At 40.5% G+C, this 18,610-nt stretch overlaps 1 protein-coding gene across 3 annotated transcripts in view; it reads left to right on the top strand.

The window, feature by feature from the left end:
* The window catches only part of Fam13a (family with sequence similarity 13 member A), a 98,006-nt gene extending 83,305 nt beyond the window's left edge, over positions 1-14,701 (top strand). For all 3 annotated transcript variants that reach the window (XM_076932160.1, XM_034501080.2, XM_076932159.1), the window contains 5 exons: positions 2,303-2,398; positions 4,178-4,261; positions 8,017-8,213; positions 8,914-9,015; positions 12,516-14,701. In XM_076932160.1, coding sequence (XP_076788275.1) covers positions 2,303-2,398; positions 4,178-4,261; positions 8,017-8,213; positions 8,914-9,015; positions 12,516-12,642 — 606 coding nt within the window. In that variant the 3' untranslated portion in view covers positions 12,643-14,701. The remainder of the gene's footprint in view (positions 1-2,302; positions 2,399-4,177; positions 4,262-8,016; positions 8,214-8,913; positions 9,016-12,515) is intronic.
* The last annotated feature ends 3,909 nt before the right edge of the window (positions 14,702-18,610 follow it).

The following is an 18,610-nucleotide window of genomic DNA, read 5'->3' as shown; positions in this document are numbered from 1 at the left end:
ATGGAATGGTAATGAAGTGCAGAAGCCCAGCAACCAAGTCTAAAAAGATGCTTTATCCTACTGTGCACTGGGGTAGCCAGCGCACATACATGCATACCTATCTGTTGAGCATAGCTAGATAGGTTTGAAATATTCATTCCCTAACATTGCAAATATGTATAGAATGTTTCCATTGGATGAGGTACTCAGGATATGAAAATATAAGCCCCTGAGTTCAACAGGTTATACTGTAAGTCAGAAGATACATATGTGAACATTTATGATACAATGTAAAAATGTTTGAAATTACAAAGCATTACAAACACAGGATGTGCTGTCTTAGTTAGCATTTCTGTTGCTGTGATAAATACCAGGACCAAAAGCAACTTGGGAAGAAAGTAGTTCACTTCATTTTATGGCTTATAGTTCATCATGAAGGGGAGCAGAGCATGAGCCTGGAGGCAGAAACTGATGCAGAGACCATGAAGAAATGCTGCTTACTGACTTGCTCATCATGAATTACTTAGCCTAGTTTCCTATAGCACTGGGGACTACTAGCCCAAGGGTGATGTTACCCACAACAAGTTGGTCCTCTGTAATTAGTTAGGGTTTCATTTCTGTGAAGAGACACCATGACCATGACAACTTTTATAAAGGAAAACATTTAGTTGGGACTGGCTTACAATTCAGAGATTTAGCACATTATTGTCATGGCAGGAGGCATTGGATCATTGCTTGCAGACAAAGTGTTGGCAAGATAGCCAAGAGTTCTACATCTGGATCCACAGGCAGCCAGAAGAGAATGCCACACTAGGCCTGGCTTGAGGGTCTGAGACCTCAAAGCCCACCTCCAGTGACACACTTTTTCCAACAAGCCCACACCTATTTCAACAAGGCTATGCTTTCTAATAGTGCCCCTCACTATGAACATATATGGGCCATTTTCTTTCATACCCTCACACCTGCCCACATCAATGATCAAGAAAATGCACCACAGGCTTGCCCACAGACCAGTCTGATGGAGGCATTTTCTTAGCTGAAGTTCTCTCTTCCAAAATGACTGTAGTTTGTGTCAAACTGACATAAAACTAGGCAGTCCAGGTGGTGATGTGAAAGACAGGATCACTTTCAAATTGGAGTGCAAGGAAAAAGAGTTGTGCCAAGCCAGCTTCTGATCTGCCACTTCTAAACAAAGATGACAGAAAGCCTCTTGAGTGCAGAGGGAATCGTATAGAACTAGTACTGAGATGACTTAGTCTGTCTCTGAAGTTTGACATACAGTGGAGAGGAGAGACATCATGAATGACAAAGGGTTTCAAATCCTGTACAAGAAAACTAAACTGGATTCCTTCCTGCTGCTCAGAGATTTTGAGCAGTGTGCCAGAGGTTGAATCATCCAACAGATTCCAGCAACAAATATTCCTTGAGTACTTTCTGTCTGCCAGAATCATAAGAGGGAACAGTTTCATGTGGAAGAAATTCATCCAAATAAGTTGATTACAGTCCCATGTAATAAGCATAATTATAATAGAAATGTTGCCTCATCCTTTGTGCCCTCTCCTTCCCAAGATAATGAACCACTTGGAGATTTTGAACCTTGAGTTGCTTGGATTTTATTTTATTTTATTTTATTTTATTGTACTTTATTTTTTGTCAGAAGACAAATCATGGGGGTCAAATCTCTCCTTCCACCATGTGAAATCTGGATAGCAAGCTCAGGTCATCAGGCTTGGTGCATAAGCAACTTTACCTGCTGATTCCTCACACATTAAAGAGTTTTTTGTTTGTTTGGGGGTGGAAGGTTGCTTTAAATTTCATTTACTTTTTTTATGTGTATTTGTATTTTGCCTGCATGTATGTTTGTATACTATGTGCATACCTGGAGTCCATAGAAGCCAAAAGAGGAAATTGGATCCCCTGTAACTGGTGATTATGAGCTACTATATCAATGCTAGGAATCGTGCCCAGATCCTCTAAAAGCGCAGTTGGTGTTTTAAACCAATGACCCATCTCTACACCCACCTCTCCCCCACTTAGTTTTAAATAGCAGTTTTGGAATTACCATAGTGGTAGTGGCTGAGGACATAGCACATTATTCAGGTCTTGAAGAAAGTAAAGTAGTAGAGTGATTTCCACTGATCTGCAGTGGAAATCTGTGGGATTTTTATTAATTAACTAAATATTATTATCAGTTTAAATAAGTTTTGTAAATTGTATCATCTCTGTATATTCTCTTGGGCCACAAAAGCCCAGAGCATGCTGGGGACAAGGGAGAGCATGACCTGAGAACCAGTTTCTCACTTGTCTCATTCTTGCTTTTCAGGTGACAAAGACAGAGCGTCAGATTATGAAGCCACTATATGATCGGTACCGACTAGTCAAACAGATCCTGTCCCGGGCTAGCACTGTCCCCATCATTGTGAGTACACCCTTCCCTTCCTGTTGGCAGCCCCTGGTTATGCTACAAGCACTTGTCCTTGTTAGGTTTTAACTCCTGCTATAATAAACACATGAACAGAAAAGCAACTTGGGGAAGAAAGGGTTTATTTCAGCTCATAGTTTATACTATTTCTTGAAGGGAAGTTGGGCAAGGGACTCAAGGGAGGAATCTGGATGCAGGAATTGGTACAGAGGCCAATGGTGGAACATGCTTATTGGCACATTTTCCATGACTTACTTAGCCTGCTTTCTTATACAATCCAGGACCAGGACTTCCCACAATGGGCTAGACTCTCCCACATCAATCAAGAAAAAGCCTCACAGATATGCTTCAGGCCAACCTAATGAAGCATTTTCTCAATTGAGGCTCCCTTCTCTCAGGTGACTCTAAATTGTGTCAAATTGACAAAAACTGACCACCCATGGCCTTAACCAGTACCATTCGCCATTGTGGGTATAACCCTCCCTTTCTATGGGAGGAGCCCTACCTATGCTAATAGGATCCTAACCTGCATTCTCATCAAAGATCAGACTGTGGTAGATGCACCAGCCATTCATATCCATGCCCCAAGACTTGAGGCATGACTTAATCATATATACATTCTTCTGGCATACACAGAACCAGCACCTAAACCCATTCCTTAGAGACAGAGCTCAAGGCATAGGGATGGATTTTCTCTAGGCACTTCATTCCAAAGAGTGCCTCTCTGGTGCTGTCTGTTTGTAGTGTCTCCCCACTCCCTAAGACTGCTCCCTAAGAAGCTGACCCAGGGAGGAACTTTATGTTGGAGGCTATAGGGGTAGAGAGGAAGTAGCAAGAAGCTGGGAAAGCCAGTGGTTGGGAAGCTGCCTAGTCATGACCCACATCCTGGGATAGAACTGTTGTTAGTTAGCATCTGAATTTCATCTTGTCAAAGGGAATAACAGTTTGTCTCTGGTTGTAGGCAGTATTTTAACACTGACAGACCTCTACCTACACCCAAGAATGTCCTCCTTAGACTAGACATAGTTAGAATGTCAGTGCCTGTTCATCTCTGAGAGAAGCATTACCTGATTTAGCACCTTCATCCTCTTTGCTGTCACAACCTTGATGTGATATCACTCCAAGGACATTTGCTCTCTTTAGCTGCTGCTCTTATCTAGAACTTCACTAAATCTTATCCTTCATTTCGTCATTTCCAGGCCTAGTGAATGCTCCCTCATTTTTCATACTTCTTTTAATAGTGGACTTATTTTTATGAATGAGAGACAATCCAGAAACTCTAGGCATGTGTAATTAAGGAATGTTTCTCTTCTACAAATTTCCTGCAGACCAGACTAATAAATAAAATGAGTTAATGTAAGGAGTCATTGTCTTCCACCAGTTAGAAATACTCAGGGCTCCTAAATAGGGTGAATGCAGAACAGATTATAAATTCATTAACCTTTATATGTCTATTTGACCTTGAGCTACTTTCTTTTACTCATCATAGTTAGGTGGAGATGCTGGGCCTAGGGAGGATGTGGGAAAATCAGTGTTTTCCTTAGGGGATTCCTGGTTTAAAAGGCTTGTGCTTTCTTACTCTGTCCTCTGATACATAGGTCTGGGCTTTGAAGGGAAAAGAAACATTTGCTGTGTTAGGTTTTGGGGGGAGCTTGTGGTGAGAAATTATTATAAAATTCAGTTAAAATACCATAGTGAGTATTGGTCAAAGAGACGGAGGGCTATAAGGCAGGAAAGGGGTTTATAATGTAACCTATTTGTTAACACTTTTCGCAGGGTTCCCCCTCCAGCAAACGGAGAAGCCCTTCACTGCAGCCGATTATCGAGGGCGAAACTGCTTCATTCTTCAAGGAGATAAAGGTGAAGAGCATGGTGCTAACACTACCTCCCTAACCCCCTTGTCACCCTGCATGACAGCCCTTGGGTGGCGGTTCTAGTAGTGTTTCATACAAGTCAGTAGCTACCTGAGCCAGCCGTGACCAGCCACACCCTATTTATTTTGTAGCCTTTTGGATTCCCTTCCATTTTCCCTTGTTGGTTTATACTTTTCTTCTCCTTTGATTGCAGAGACTTTTTGTTTCTCACTTCACCTTGGTTTATGTTTTGTTTTGTTTTTTCTTTTGTTTTGTTTTAAATCATGGTTATCTTTTAGGACTTATTTGGAGCCAAAGAGAAAAGTTAAACCCAAAGTAGAAGAAAGTTTTAATAGTCCCTACCTGTCATATTTCTGTGACATTCTAAGCTGATAGTGGTCATTTAGTCCCTATAGTTAGGAATGATTATCTCAGAAAAACGTATTGAGGGTGGTGAATTGAAGCTTCATTCTCTTGCCTGAAGTAAGGTAAACCACACTACAATACCCAATTTTAATGTATTAGGCAGACTGTGCTTGATAATCATGTTACTAAATAGGACCTGAATTATGAGAACAATGCTGGAACATCCGGGCTAGTGTGCTATATTGTACTTTTAAAATTACAGCTATTTTCTTACAATATGCTTTGATATCAATGAAAAGCAACAGGCTTTGTCCATCTGGTAGTTTTACAGATGAATTGAATGTTGATAATTGAAGAAATTTGGATAGTTTGTATATGAAAATTAGTATGCTTCTCTCAGCAGCATATAATGGACTTATTACCAGGTAAAAACATTCTCTTGAATACATGCAAGATGTGACACTTAATAATTGCCTCATTAAATGAATGGCAGATATCCTAATGGCTTTTCTTGGATGAGGGCATTATACCCATTCTTATCCTTTAGCAATGGTTTTTTTGTTTTTTTGGTTTTTTTTAAGAAGATGGTTTTTTTCCCCCCTGTGGCTTATTTCCCACTGGTTCACATCATGGACAAAATTACAAGTAATTTTGCAGTAGTTACATTGCTTTTGTAAATACTGCTGTCTTTTGGTTCATTTTGTTCTACTAGGACAGGGTTATTAACGTGCTCTTGATATGCGCTAACACAGTAGTTCTAATACAATGCACAATTTCATGTGTTTAGAGATAAAAAGACCAAGTCTAAGAAGTTTCTTTAAAACTTATCTTTTATTCTACTTGCTTTTCTGAAGAAACCAGTTTGTATGAAATAGAGCTAGTTTGAGTTCTGAAGGTTCCGAAGGCCTTCAACCCAAAATAAGACCAGAGAATTTTGTAGCCCCAAGAACCCTCCAAACACAGTGAAATAGGATTCTACTCTCAAGACTGGAATGTTCAGAGCAGTGGGAATGTGAGGCTGCATATTCCCTGCACTGAGTGTCCAAAGCAGCTAACGTCTCAACAGTTTCCTAACCAGCTTTCATAACAAAGTAGAATATAATTAATTGTATAGCATGTAATTTTAGAATGTGTTAGTTTAATAAATGTAAAATAATTAGTGAAAACATTTTTGTAGCTACTATATAGCTCATTACCTTCTACACACACACACACACGCACACACAGACACACACACACGTACACGTGCACACATGCACGCACACATACACACATACACACACACACTCACACACGGCTTCACCACCTAGAAGGCCAGGGAACACACATACGGCCCCTTCCCTTTATAGCTCTTCACATGTTTATAGTCACGTGCTGTCTCCTCCTACCCTGCTTCTTGCTCGGAAGCCTTTTCTCCAAGCTCCTGCTGTTCCTCGTGGAACACGGGTTTCAGGCTCTTTTTCAGCTCGTGGCTCTGCTGTAAATGCACAGGTCAGTTTATCTGTTTCTCTCCAGAGCTAGTTTTATTCTAGATATGTTTTAGCCAGGACGGTAGACAAAGAGCCAGGCCTTACTTCAGTTGATGGCAGAGGTCCTTCAATTCTCCAAATCCTTGCCCATGTGACTGTCAATAGTCATATCCTATTCATCTTATAAGCTTTGCCGATTCCCTTCCATTCTCCTTTCACTGGGCAGACTTTCAACCTTAGGCTGTTGTTGGCATTGGATCAGGATAACCGCTGTGGGGTGTTTCCTAGCACTCCTGGCTTCTACCCACCACTTACTACCATCCCCTTTAGTTGTGATAGCCCCAAATGTCTCTAGATATTACAAATGCCTATAATCACCCCCATTGAGACCTACTGTCCATGCCCCCCCCCCTGCTTTGTGATTTCCACTATGCTGAGGGATCATGTGATCTCCTGATGCTTTTCTGTGGATTCCTTATTGGCTATCTATCCAATATTTTCTTTTCTTAGCTTACTTTCCAACTCCTTTTTATACTGCTATCAAGCTATATGAAATAAGCTTGATATAGATTCATATTCCAGCAAACAAAATATCCTTATCCACTCTGGGATTGGTACATGTGGTGAATACACCCTTTATATCATCATCTAAGGGACTAATAACATTAATGGGTGGTTTCAGGCAGAGCCTACTGTGAACTTTTCCCTTCAGTTTCATATCACCATTTTAGCACCATGGCTAAAGTTTTGATAGTCACCTTTCCTTTTAATGGATCTGTTCACCTTCTTCTTTATTAAAATCCACATATAACATTAGTCTGATAAAAGGAAAAAAAACTGGTTTATGAAGGAGCCACCACTGGTGCTTACCCAACTGCTCACACCTTATCTGTGCATTATTTTGGGACTACACTCAGTATCTACAATTTCTGATCTTATTTCACATCTATGTTTGTTATTTCATTTTTTCCCCATGATTTTTCAAGGCCACTGAGAGTAGTTCTATTAGGTTTATCTGAAAAAAAAAAATTGCAGTGCTTCAAATTCTCTTCAGAATGTAGTTAGATCTTTAGAGATTGTATTTATTTGTGTTTTATGTATATGAGTGTTTAGTGAAATGTATGTCTGTGCACCATGTGTATACAGTGTCTTTGGAGGCCAGAAGAGGGCATAAGGTCCCTGGGGACTGGTTATAGTTGTTTGTGAGCTGCTATGTGGGTACTTGAAATGGAGCCTGGGTCCTCTGGAAGAGCAGCCAATGTTCTTGTCCACTGAGCCATCTCTCCAGCCCATTAGTAGAACTTTTAGAAAATGAAATCCTCATTCTTATTTGTAGCTTTCCTGGGTATCTTTTGCCAGCTGTAAAAGGCTCATTCACAGATTTCTTTTAAGTCTGAACTGCTATACTGTTCACCAGGTATTTGTTGAGAAGCAGCAGTATACCGTCCAAGCTCTGCCTGAGCATTGAGTCTGTTCTCCCTCATCTTCTTCATGCAGGGAAGAAGGAGGCCAGGGAGGCTAACAATTGTTGCCTGCCAGCTGTGTCTCCCCAAGTTCCAGGTGTATGCTGCCTCAGTTAAGTTTTCTAAAAATGGCATTGGTAGGAACTGTTGCTTCCACTTATAAAAAGAAACTTGAAAATTGTTTGCTTGAAAATCAACTTTTGTCTGAAGTTTTAAAGTAATCTAAATTGAGAAGAACACTGAAGCACTGTTTCTTTGGACCAAGTAGAAATTAAAGATGGAAAGCAGTTGAGGTAGAAAGTGCCTCCTGGCTTGGCCCAGCTTTGCTTTCCTAACTTTGTCTTGGTGACATCATTTTAATAAAAGAGAAGAGAAACCATGGGAATCTGGTTAATTATGTGCTTATAATGGAAGCATTCTCCAAAATATGCCCAGAGTCTTACTAGGGTTGCCTGTGTCTCCAGGAACAAGAGGAGGGGTCAGAAGATGACAGCTCCACAAAGCCAGATTTTGCTGTCACTCTGAAAATGGACTGCAGTACACATTGCTTTCTGTACCAACTTGAAGATGATGCTGATGGATTTATTTCACCAATGGATGACAAAATGCCATCAAAATGCAGCCAGGACTCAGGCCTTTCAAACCTCCACTCTGCTTCAATGTATGTTGTTTGGGCAATGGCATTAAAGTGGTTTAGTTTAAATAACAGTCTGAGGGTTAGTTTAGCCAAAAAGCCACAAGTGACTTACCTAGGGTATGTGTATATAGAGAAAATAATTATTTAGACTAATGAAATGTGCCTAGTAGCTAAAACAGAAGGTTAAGTAAGCTTGAGGCCAGTCTGAGGTAGAATGAATTCTAGGTCAGAGTAAAGCTATAGATTACAGGGAATGTGGTGAAGGTAGGAGTGGTCAGGGCACAAGTGAAAGGGAGAGGGAGATGGAGAAAGAGGTGAGGAAGGGAAGGAGGAGGAGAGAAAGGGAGGGAAAACGTGCCATGTGTTTATCAGTTTTCTCGTATATTTTAACCCAGATTATTTGAGGAAGCTTTGAGATCTTTCCTGAACAAGCATGAGGTCTCTGAATGACACTGTGGCTGTGTTCCCATTGCTCAGTTAAACCTGAGTACAGCCATCAGTTTGCTCTTTCTGAGACATATATGACAAGACTTCATAAAGACCTAATAATTCATAAGTAGCAAAATCCCCTAGGAACACCTAGAGCCTCGGTAGGCAAGAGAAAGCACCCACGGTGACTTTTAAATTACTTTGTTTTCTTTCTCCACAATTCCTATCAAATCATATGCTATTAACATGTAAAGCAACTTATTTAATTTTTTTTAAAATTTGTGTTACTTCTTAGACCTGAACTCTTGGAATACCTTCAGGAAATGAGAGAAGAAAAGAAAATGATTCGAAAGAAACTTCATGATTTTGAAGACAATTTTTTCAGACAAAATGGGAGGTATGTATGTGTGTCCCTGTTCCTCCTTCCTTATTGCACATCCCCCACCCTCTGTCCCTATCCATCTGTGGAGTACCTCCAAAGGAGGATGTTTGCTACATTCTCCTTGTAGGTCCTTTGTTTTATGCCCAGCAACCCTCAGAGATTTTCAGTGAGATCATGAGATGCATAGATAGATATAGGTTATAGATGCAGATGATAAAGATAGCGATAAAGATATTTAAGAAGACATTCTTCTCATACATTGTCCGTAACCTATATTGAGCCTGTTAATAGGCAAAACCAACCTGTCACATTTAGTTCTCAGCTCCAGTAACTTGGAACTGAGTTTCAAATTGACAACATTGAGTTTCTTCTCAGGAAGCAAGAGGGAGAAAAATGATACTAGAGAATTTAACGATAGTTAGAAATCCAAAGTTGGACTGGGGATGTGGCTCTGTTTGTACAAAGTCCTGAGTTCACACACAGGCACTGTAAGAAACTAAAACAACTAAGAAGCTAGTGGCCATGTCTGGATGAAACACATGTGTGAGAAGCAATGATGAGTATATCTGTCTAGTGGATACCTTGTTTTCCCCAGTGGGATTTAAGGTGTGATTGAATTGTCTGTTTACTAAATTTGCAGGGAAAGCCTTTGTCACAGAATCCTCTTCATATCCCATCTGGAGCTCAGGGATAGGACCAGGAGTAGATCTGTGCCTCTCATGTCGAATTAGGTTTTACCATCCTAAACTGGTTTTACATTAATCCAAATTAGGTAAAGGGTGTGTAGTTTCTTTGGAGTTCGTTCATGCCCTGGGGTGTGAAGAAATACAAGGACTATAACAAATAACTTTGACATTGGGACTGTGTTATATCCCAGTTTAGTTGAACATCACATAAATTTTTTTTTTTTTTTTTTTTTTGGATTTCTGACTTGGATCTATTAAACAATTTCTAAAGATATTTTTTTACACATTTGTACCTAAATGTGTATTTATATCTAAATCTGTATTTAATACCTAAATGTATATTTTATACCTAAATGTGTTCACATTTTCTCCAGCCACTCACCCACAGAGTATTAAGAAAATCTGGCTAAGTATACAACAGAAATAATTCCTAAAATAATAGTAATACCAACCTAACAGTCAATTTAATATTAATTGTTAAGGTGTTAGTTTGATGTTTCTGTCCATATACCTTTCATTTTCACATTATTCTCATATACTGTGCATAGAAATCTATATATTGTGGAGCGTGAAGAAGGCTTAAGAAAGTCTAAATTGTGTTGGTGTCACATTGATGTGAAAAAACAAAAAACTAGACTGTTTGTCTTGGAGTGGCTTAAACCAAGAGTGAACCCTTGTGAAGCCTTTGCTTTATGTTTGTTGAGTGGCCCAGAAATCTGCCATCAGAAGGGAACACAGAATCACTGGTCTTAATCGATTTTTCATCCAAGTTTACAAGGGAAGAATTTACTCTCTGCACCCTAATGACCCAGAATAATACTCAACTCCACAAACAAATGTTATTATACCTACATATTGATAGCAACATCTATAGTAGATACTTGTTTTCCTTAAGCTTGCTTTCAACTCTTTCAACTTACTGGCTGCTTTCAGTAAATGATTCTACACACACACACACACACACACACACACACACTATTCTGAGTTGGCATGGATAACACATAATTTAAGATTAAAGCTATGCTTTTAGCTTATTGTGTAAAAGCTGACTAAGTGGGAACTGCAAGGCAAAGTTAGCTTAATGGCACATTATGACAGGCTGAATTCGCAGTAGGGAACCTGTTGAGAACAGAGTTTTAAATGGCCTCAGGCACATGAACTTGGTTGTAAATCTGGCTGGAAGTTTAGCTTCTGGAGGCTAGAGGCATTTTTAGAAAAAGCTATTTCCACGATGAATGGTAGAAACCAGCTAGTCATCATTCAAGTTGATGCAATGAGGGCCTAGTAACATCATAACATCTCAAGAAGGAGACGCTCCTCACGGGGCGTGATGGTGACTGGGTGGAGATATTCTCCTTAGGCCTCATTACTGCCTAAAGAGCTACTTAGAATCTTTTACCAAACCAAGGCAGGCAATAAAATCAGTTGTGTTTGTTAATGAAACCTTCTGCTGTCCCTCTTGCCCATTTTTTCCCTCTGTTGTGAAGAGAAAAGGAAGCATGGTGTTGGAATGCTTACTGCATGTATTCTATAGTGACTGCTAGTTTGGAGAGGTCATTCTTCCTGGATTGTCACTGCCAGCCCTGACTACATCATGTATACAAAAATATAGACAGTAGCTCCTTGTGGTCAAACTGTTGTGAGAGTTGTATTAGATCATGACTATAAAGTACCGTGGACATCAGAGAAAGCTTTAAACTACTACTACTGCATATAAGCTTGCATATAAAATTACTGAGCAAACTACAAACAGCATCATGTGACCATTTGCTACATTTCAGAAACAAGTATTTAAGTAGGAATATTAAATCTGCAAATTGTTATTGCTGATTGGAAATGTAATTGGGTAAGCAGCGAAGACCACTTGCTGCCCTTGCAGAGGACTCGGTTCTAGTTCCCACGTGGCAGCTCACAATCATTCATAATTCCAGTTGTAAGGAATCTAGCTTTCTCCTCTGGCCTCTGTGGGTACTAAGCATGCGGGGGGCAGGGGAGGGCTGCACTTGTACATATACATATGCAGGCAAAACACTCATGCATATAAAACAAAAATCAATAAGCCTTAAAAAGAGAAAGTTAATGGTTCATTTGATAAAAGATATCAAAATAAGGAAATATTAAGAATTGTGTGGTTTAGTTTCTTGTCAACTTGTTACAAGTAGAGTCATTTGAGATAAGGAAACCTCGGATGAGAAAATGCCCCCACCAGACCTGTAAACATTCCTGCATTTTCTTGATTGATTATTGGTGTGGGAGGGTCCAGCCCATATGGGCATGCTGCCCCTGAGCTAGTGGTTCTGGCTGTTATAAGATACCAGTTGATTAAGTCAAGAGGAACAAGCTAGTAAGTTCAGTCCTCCATGGATGGCCTCTTCAGTTCCTGCCGTTAGTCCCTACCCTGCCTTCCCTTCAAGACTGAGATAAAAGCTCTCTGCTCCGGGTTGCTTTTGGTCAGTGTTCTATCGTATCAATAGAAATCCTACGTAATCACCAAGTAAGTCAAGCATGAGATATTTTTGTTTATTCCGAATAAACTATTACTGAGAGATCATACTTTAAAATCCATAGAAAATCCCTACATTTTTTTAGTCATTTGTGATTTACTGTTAGATCCTAGATTAAACTTATAGCCCTCAAATTGCATGGTACCTCCAGAAAGGAAGCACTTTGCACTTGTCTGAATCCAGCCTTAAATGCCAAGAGCCAGTTGTCAACACTGATTTTAGATTAATAGAATATGCAGTTTCCAAATGATAATTTTAGATGCACAGTATCCTTTGCAGCGGGCAGAACGTGATCTTCAATGTCTCTCTTCTTTGTTTCCTCTAGAAATGTCCAGAAGGAAGACCGCACACCAATGGCTGAAGAATACAATGAATACAAGCTCATCAAGGCAAAGCTACGTCTTCTGGAGGTGCTCATCAGCAAGAGAGACACTGACTCCAAATCCATGTGAAGGCTGCTGCTGTGCATGACAATCCTCCCAGGAAAGAACAGCGCCAGCAGGCAGCCTTGGAGCTGTACTTACAAAGCAGGCAATCCCCTGCCTCTGACCCATCAGGTTGTTTCCTGCTCCCATTGCCTGCCTTAGAAACTGCCTGCATGGAAGATGACAGTGTGACCTGACTAAGGATTTTTTAGTGGGAGAGTCAAGACTCCTACACATGTCAACACACACTGCAGTAGGACCTTCACTGACATGAGCAGTGATTAGACACACCATCAGACTCGGCAGATAACCTGCTCTTCTTCCCTGACAACTGAGAAACATGAGGCCATTCTAAAACTGTGACAGACACACAAGCTCAGGACTTCCCTTGCAGAGCCTGCTTGTTGTGGGGGTCCATACTTGCCCTGGACCCCACCACAAGGTTGACCATGCGATGGCACATTATTTGCTGCCTTGGCCATTTCCCGAGCTGTACTTACTCACCCCTGCAAATCCATTTCCCGTTAGCTCTCAGGTAGATGGAGGCTGCATCCACCCAGTGGCAGGGCAGTCATTTCATTGATTCAATCTCTCAGCTGACAAACTTTAAGTCCCTGCCTCATACCTATGTACGCTGAGGACAGAGTGACTACAGTAGCTATGCAGATGCTATTTTAAAATCAGGTGACGGCAGAAGAGCCTGAAAACTCTTCGAGACACTGACTGCACTTTCCAGTCTCAGACATTGATGCCGAACACAAGTTGAGGCCGGTGTTCCTACGATAACCTGTTTGGGGCTCAATTTTGTTGTTGCACTAGCCAAACAAAGAAGTCTTGCTTCATTATAAGACTAGGTATAGAATATTATGGGAGAGAGGGAGTCTGTATCAGTCTCCCAAACTTACCAGAGCATAATTTTTCTACGAAAGAAAATCTGCACTAAAATCCCTAAATGGATGGGTAAGAACTCAGCTCATTTTCAAGGCAGAATCTAGATCACACCGTTTTCAAGATGATACATAAACAAAATGGTATGTGGCCAATTTTGATGCTGTGGTTTTTTTTGTTTTGTTTTGGTTTGGTTTTTTTGTTTTTTGTTTTTTTTTTTTTTTGAAAGACTATGTCACAGAGCTGTCTATATTAGACATTTTGGAGGGACCAGGGAACGTAAGACCCCCCCCCCCGCCCCCATCATTCATCTCTTCTGTGTGCCTGCTGTCACTCCTATGATGTGTTCTTTCTTCTCATCTACCGTGTCTGCCTGAAGAATGCAGGCAGGCTTGCTTTTGCAGCGGTGTAACAGTCAGTCAGACTGTACTGTAGGTTGGGTGGACAGCAGGGAGGCCCTGTTTTGTTTGGTGAATCACCTTCAATAGGGTACAGTGTTAGTGAGGACAATGGAAAGCTGTATCACCATTTGCAATGATAAAACAGCTTTGGGGGCTCCTGTTTTCCTTATTGTGGCTCTGTCACCGGGAGGCTCTTTCAGTAATGGGTGGGGTGGAGTGAGTGGAGGATTTTTTTCAATTTTGCTTTTACAAATAATCCCCTAGAAGCATGAGCTACGTGTTGGAAATACTGTTTTTTCTCCACACACTTAAAGACGATACATAGTCCTACAAATTTCAATGTACATAAAAATGTAGTTTGATATTCTCTGCTCTGCTGTTTACATTTCTATGATTTCAAGGAGTGATACTATGAATACAGTTCTGCAATGTAGGATGTTTTCTGTCTTTGAAGCCTGAACGTGAATCATTCACATGACCAAAAAAAATGTATTTTTAAAAAGAAATCCATATCTAGTCTGTAATTTTTAAATACTTAATCTCCTAAGAAAACTGGAAGAACTCAAATCAGCACCAGTTAACTTTTAAAGCACATCTGCTTAAGAGTATTGTTTTGAAAATAATACACTAGAGATTTCTTTTTTAAAGCTGCATACAAATGAGAAGCTATTAGATGTTTTGAAATTCATCATTTGCACCAAAGGTAAATGAACAAAGATTTATTCACGACTCCCCATTCAGTTTTATGTGATCAATAAAGTACCAAGTTATTGGAAAATAAATCATGTATGGAATAATGTGGTCTCCTTCATAATTTCTAACTTATTTTCCTCATAAAATGGAGCCCAAATGAAGGCGGGAGCTGTGTTTATGCCAGGTCTTCTCGGAAGGCATGTTACTCAGCGGTTTCTAGCTCTGCAGGAAATCGGGGGAAATTGGTTTCCATGGCAACTGTCTCTGCAGCTCTATATCTCCTAACATTAGAGACAGCATCTTAATTGGCCTCACACAAACAGAATGCTGTAGTCTAGGGATTCTCTTTGGCCCCTCTTGAGAGTGTGCACAACATATATTATCACATAGCAACAAAAACACTGAGCATTATGTAAGAATACGCTTACATGTTCCGTCTGGAGTAGACATTGAAATAGATTTGTATATTATTCAGTATGTTGTAGTTATGGCATTTAATCTTATCATTCAGGTCAGACTTTACTTTTTAAGACACGGTGGCCTGATGTTTCAGATAAAGGCCCACTTTGAAGTTTTACAAACATCTGTAGACATTTTAGCACAAGCTTAGTGGTCTCTGTGCAAGATCAAGTCAGATCTCAAATCAAAGAGGTAGGTTTTTTTTTTTTTTTTCTAGACTTCACTGCAAATCCTAGATTTCTTCCAGTTGGTTGCCAATTTTTAAATTGGCATTCTGATGCAATACCTACGCAGAAGAAAAAGCCTCTTGAAGGCTGGGTCTGCTCTCTGCATCTGATTTGTGTAGGCCAGGACCATTAGAACTAGTTCTTTCTGGTATTCTCAACATTGGCAGTCTTAGAGCCCTGTGGACTGACAAAACTGTGAGCAGGGTTGAGCCTGCAATTCTCTGTAAGGTAAAGACTCAGAGTGAAAGAATAAAATGGCTTTGATCCCCTTTAGAGTAGTCTGTCTGAGGGCTTCCTGGTTTTCGATAGAGAAAACTGGATGTGGCAGCCATCACAGACATTCAAGAAATGCCATACATTCAAATTTGATTTTCAAAAGAGATTTAAACTTTGATAAGATGGTGTCAACAGTATGTGTACCACAAACTGCTGTGTGAAAAGCTAATTGTAGTCTAAATTCTGTTTTCCTTTCATGGATGTTTCTTCCTGGGACACTCAAGTCCTCTGTGCCCCCCAACACCCACTCCCAGTGTGGCAAGGTGAAGTCCCTGCCGAGATCAGTACCCACTGATGTTTTTTCAGTGTCCACTTGGTTAAAGCAGTAGAGAGGGACAAACTGTACCCTGAATGTTGAAGCCACTTAAGAGAATCTAGACTGTTTTAATTTCCTTCATTGATGTAATTTTGTTCAGTTGACCCTAAAATACTCTAAAGATAACATTTTCTCAAATTTAAAAAAAAGAAACGCTGGGCGGTGGTGGCGCACGCCTTTAATCCCAGCACTTGGGAGGCAGAGGCAGGCGGATTTCTGAGTTCGAGGCCAGCCTGGTCTACAGAGTGAGTTCCAGGACAGCCAGGGCTACACAGAAAAACCCTGTCTTGAAAAACAAAACAAAACAAAAAAAGAAACAAGAAAGAAGAGAGAGAGAGAGAGAGAGAGAGAGAGAGAGAGAGAGAGAGAGAGAATCAAGCCAACATGTTTTCAAGTTGTTTGAGCAGCATGGCTACAAATGCTAGCCAACATGGGATGTTCTAAACAAGAGTAATATGCACATACCTAACACTGCACATATCCCTGGCCACTGCCCCATGATCATAGTACATGGATGGATATAGACCAAGGCCAGAATTGCAGATACACATAGATGTGTATGTGAAGGAAAAGTCTATGGACATTTACAATTCCATATTATTTTGAAGCTTCATGCACGGTTCTAAAAATGTCTTATGGTTTCCATAATGGTGCCAGCCACGATCAAGTGCATAGCGCAAGGAATCGTTTGTTAACAGATCTAATTCTCCATTTGGAAGCATGAAAAAAAAAAAAAACAGAAATGGGTAAAATGTCACTAATACGGGCCCGGAACAATACTTATATAAAATATAAGCAGAAAAATATTTAAATTACCAATGTTCTTAAAAAAGAGAATTTGAATTCAAATCATTATGTACATTTTTTTTTTACACACAACTACATCTTGTTAAAAAAAATAAATCATTTTTAACTGTAGAAGCTCTGAAGTTTGGGTCATCATCACGTGACTCAGCTGCTGATGGGGTGTGGCCTTTCCCTTCTTGTAGGATCTAGTGCTGGCTCACTTGAGTCTCTCCAAAGCCTCATGAGGATTAGGTTTCTGTTCTGTCTCCAGAGAAGGAGGGCACTGCAAGGAGAAGCAAATTATGCACATGTGGTAGTCAGTGCAGAAACTCAAAAAGCAGGTGGTACTTTCTACCATCGGCCTTTCAACTATTCATAACAGCTGAAGGGGTGCAGAAGCAAAGCAAATTCTCCTTAAGGAGAATTCTCTGTAGTTAAGTACGTTTCCAAAGTCTATGAGGCCACCTTAGGTATACAGTTTAGGCATTTACTATCCTAAAATTAAAGAGAAACAATAAAAAGTTTGGAGACAATGCATTGCATCTCTGTGAACACTTCAGCTTTCGGAGTCATCTGGCAGGCCAGGTGCCACACAGCACCTGCTCCCAGAAGGGAAGTCTCAATTGTAGGTACAAGACTCTGTGCCCCAGTGGCTAAGGGGACACAGTCATCCAGTGGTAGAAGGCATGGGAGTAAACTGTTCACATTGTATATTTTCCAAGTGACTAGAATGATTTGGGTGGAAGGACATTGTCCTACTGCTGAAATATAAGTAACTTCTGAGTACCACAATATTTAATTCAATTAGTCCAAAACCGAAGCCCACCTGAAGTACTTTAGTTTTCTTCAACGGAAGCAAAGTAGTAAATTTGGAAAAAATGATAGGTGGTATTTAGTGAACCTATTTTCTTCAATATTTTTGAAGTTGCTTTGTGTGTGCATGTGTATGTTATATATGGTATACACATGTAAGTGTAAAACTGAAGGGTGCTAGAACAGGACAGGGTGCTGGAAGCTTCCTATCATTCTTCACTTTATTGCCTTCAGACAAGGTCTCTAGATGAGCTGCAAGGTCAACTGCCAGGGACTTTTTGAGATCTGCCTGCTGTTTGCCCACCCAGTGCTGGGGTCAGAGGGACGCACAGCCACTCCTAGATGTTTATGTAAGAGATGGAATCCTCATGCTTTCAGAGCAAGCAGTGTACCCACAGAGCAGATGATGAATCTTTTGAGGGAACAAAAAGTTAAGTGAGTTCAAGCCCACACAGGTCTACAGCTTGTGTCAAGTGGTGGATGCATTCCCATGTTCTCCTTGCCCTCTGCCCTAGCCATGTAGTGCATATGCTTCGAAAAGCTGGTGGCCTACACACAATGTTGCAATGTGACCTACCCATGGTGGGAGGGCTCACTGGGGAAGGGAAACAAGACCTAAGTGCCTTCATCATTGTCTCTCTGGAATGGATTCAGCATCTTGTAAGACAAAATTTACCAGTGTTATCTCTAAGCTATGTCAGCTTGCCAAGGCTGAAGTTAGTAGAATCTTATACCCACTAAGCCAAATCAAAATTCCCTAGTGCATTTCAGAGTCCTGGCATGCAGACAGGGGGGATTTGGCAGGACCGGAGGTGCTGAAAGCTCCGTTCTCACTTTCCTCTCCAGCTACACAGCTTATTACCACGAAGGCAACATGGCACAAAACACGGTGAGAAACAGATCGCTTGGGCCACTCAGATTCCCAGCAGAGTCTGTGTGTGTTTAAGTCATATGCTGCCATGAATTCTAAAGTTCTCAAAAGCCATTCAAAAATATGCATCAATCTTTAGACCCTCCTGGGCATGCAGCTTTGAGTACTACCTTGTAAGACATTTTGAGACACTGTCGTTTTTCTTTAACTGGTACTTCTGAAGCACTGACAATCACTGTATATGATAGGCAGAGTGAGGGAAGGG

The sequence above is a fragment of the Arvicanthis niloticus genome, chromosome 4 (assembly GCF_011762505.2).
Source record: "Arvicanthis niloticus isolate mArvNil1 chromosome 4, mArvNil1.pat.X, whole genome shotgun sequence".
In the NCBI taxonomy this organism is placed as follows: Eukaryota; Metazoa; Chordata; class Mammalia; order Rodentia; family Muridae; genus Arvicanthis; species Arvicanthis niloticus.
The sequence above is the reverse complement of the archived record's forward strand: the minus strand, read 5'-3'. Positions and strand labels throughout refer to the sequence as shown.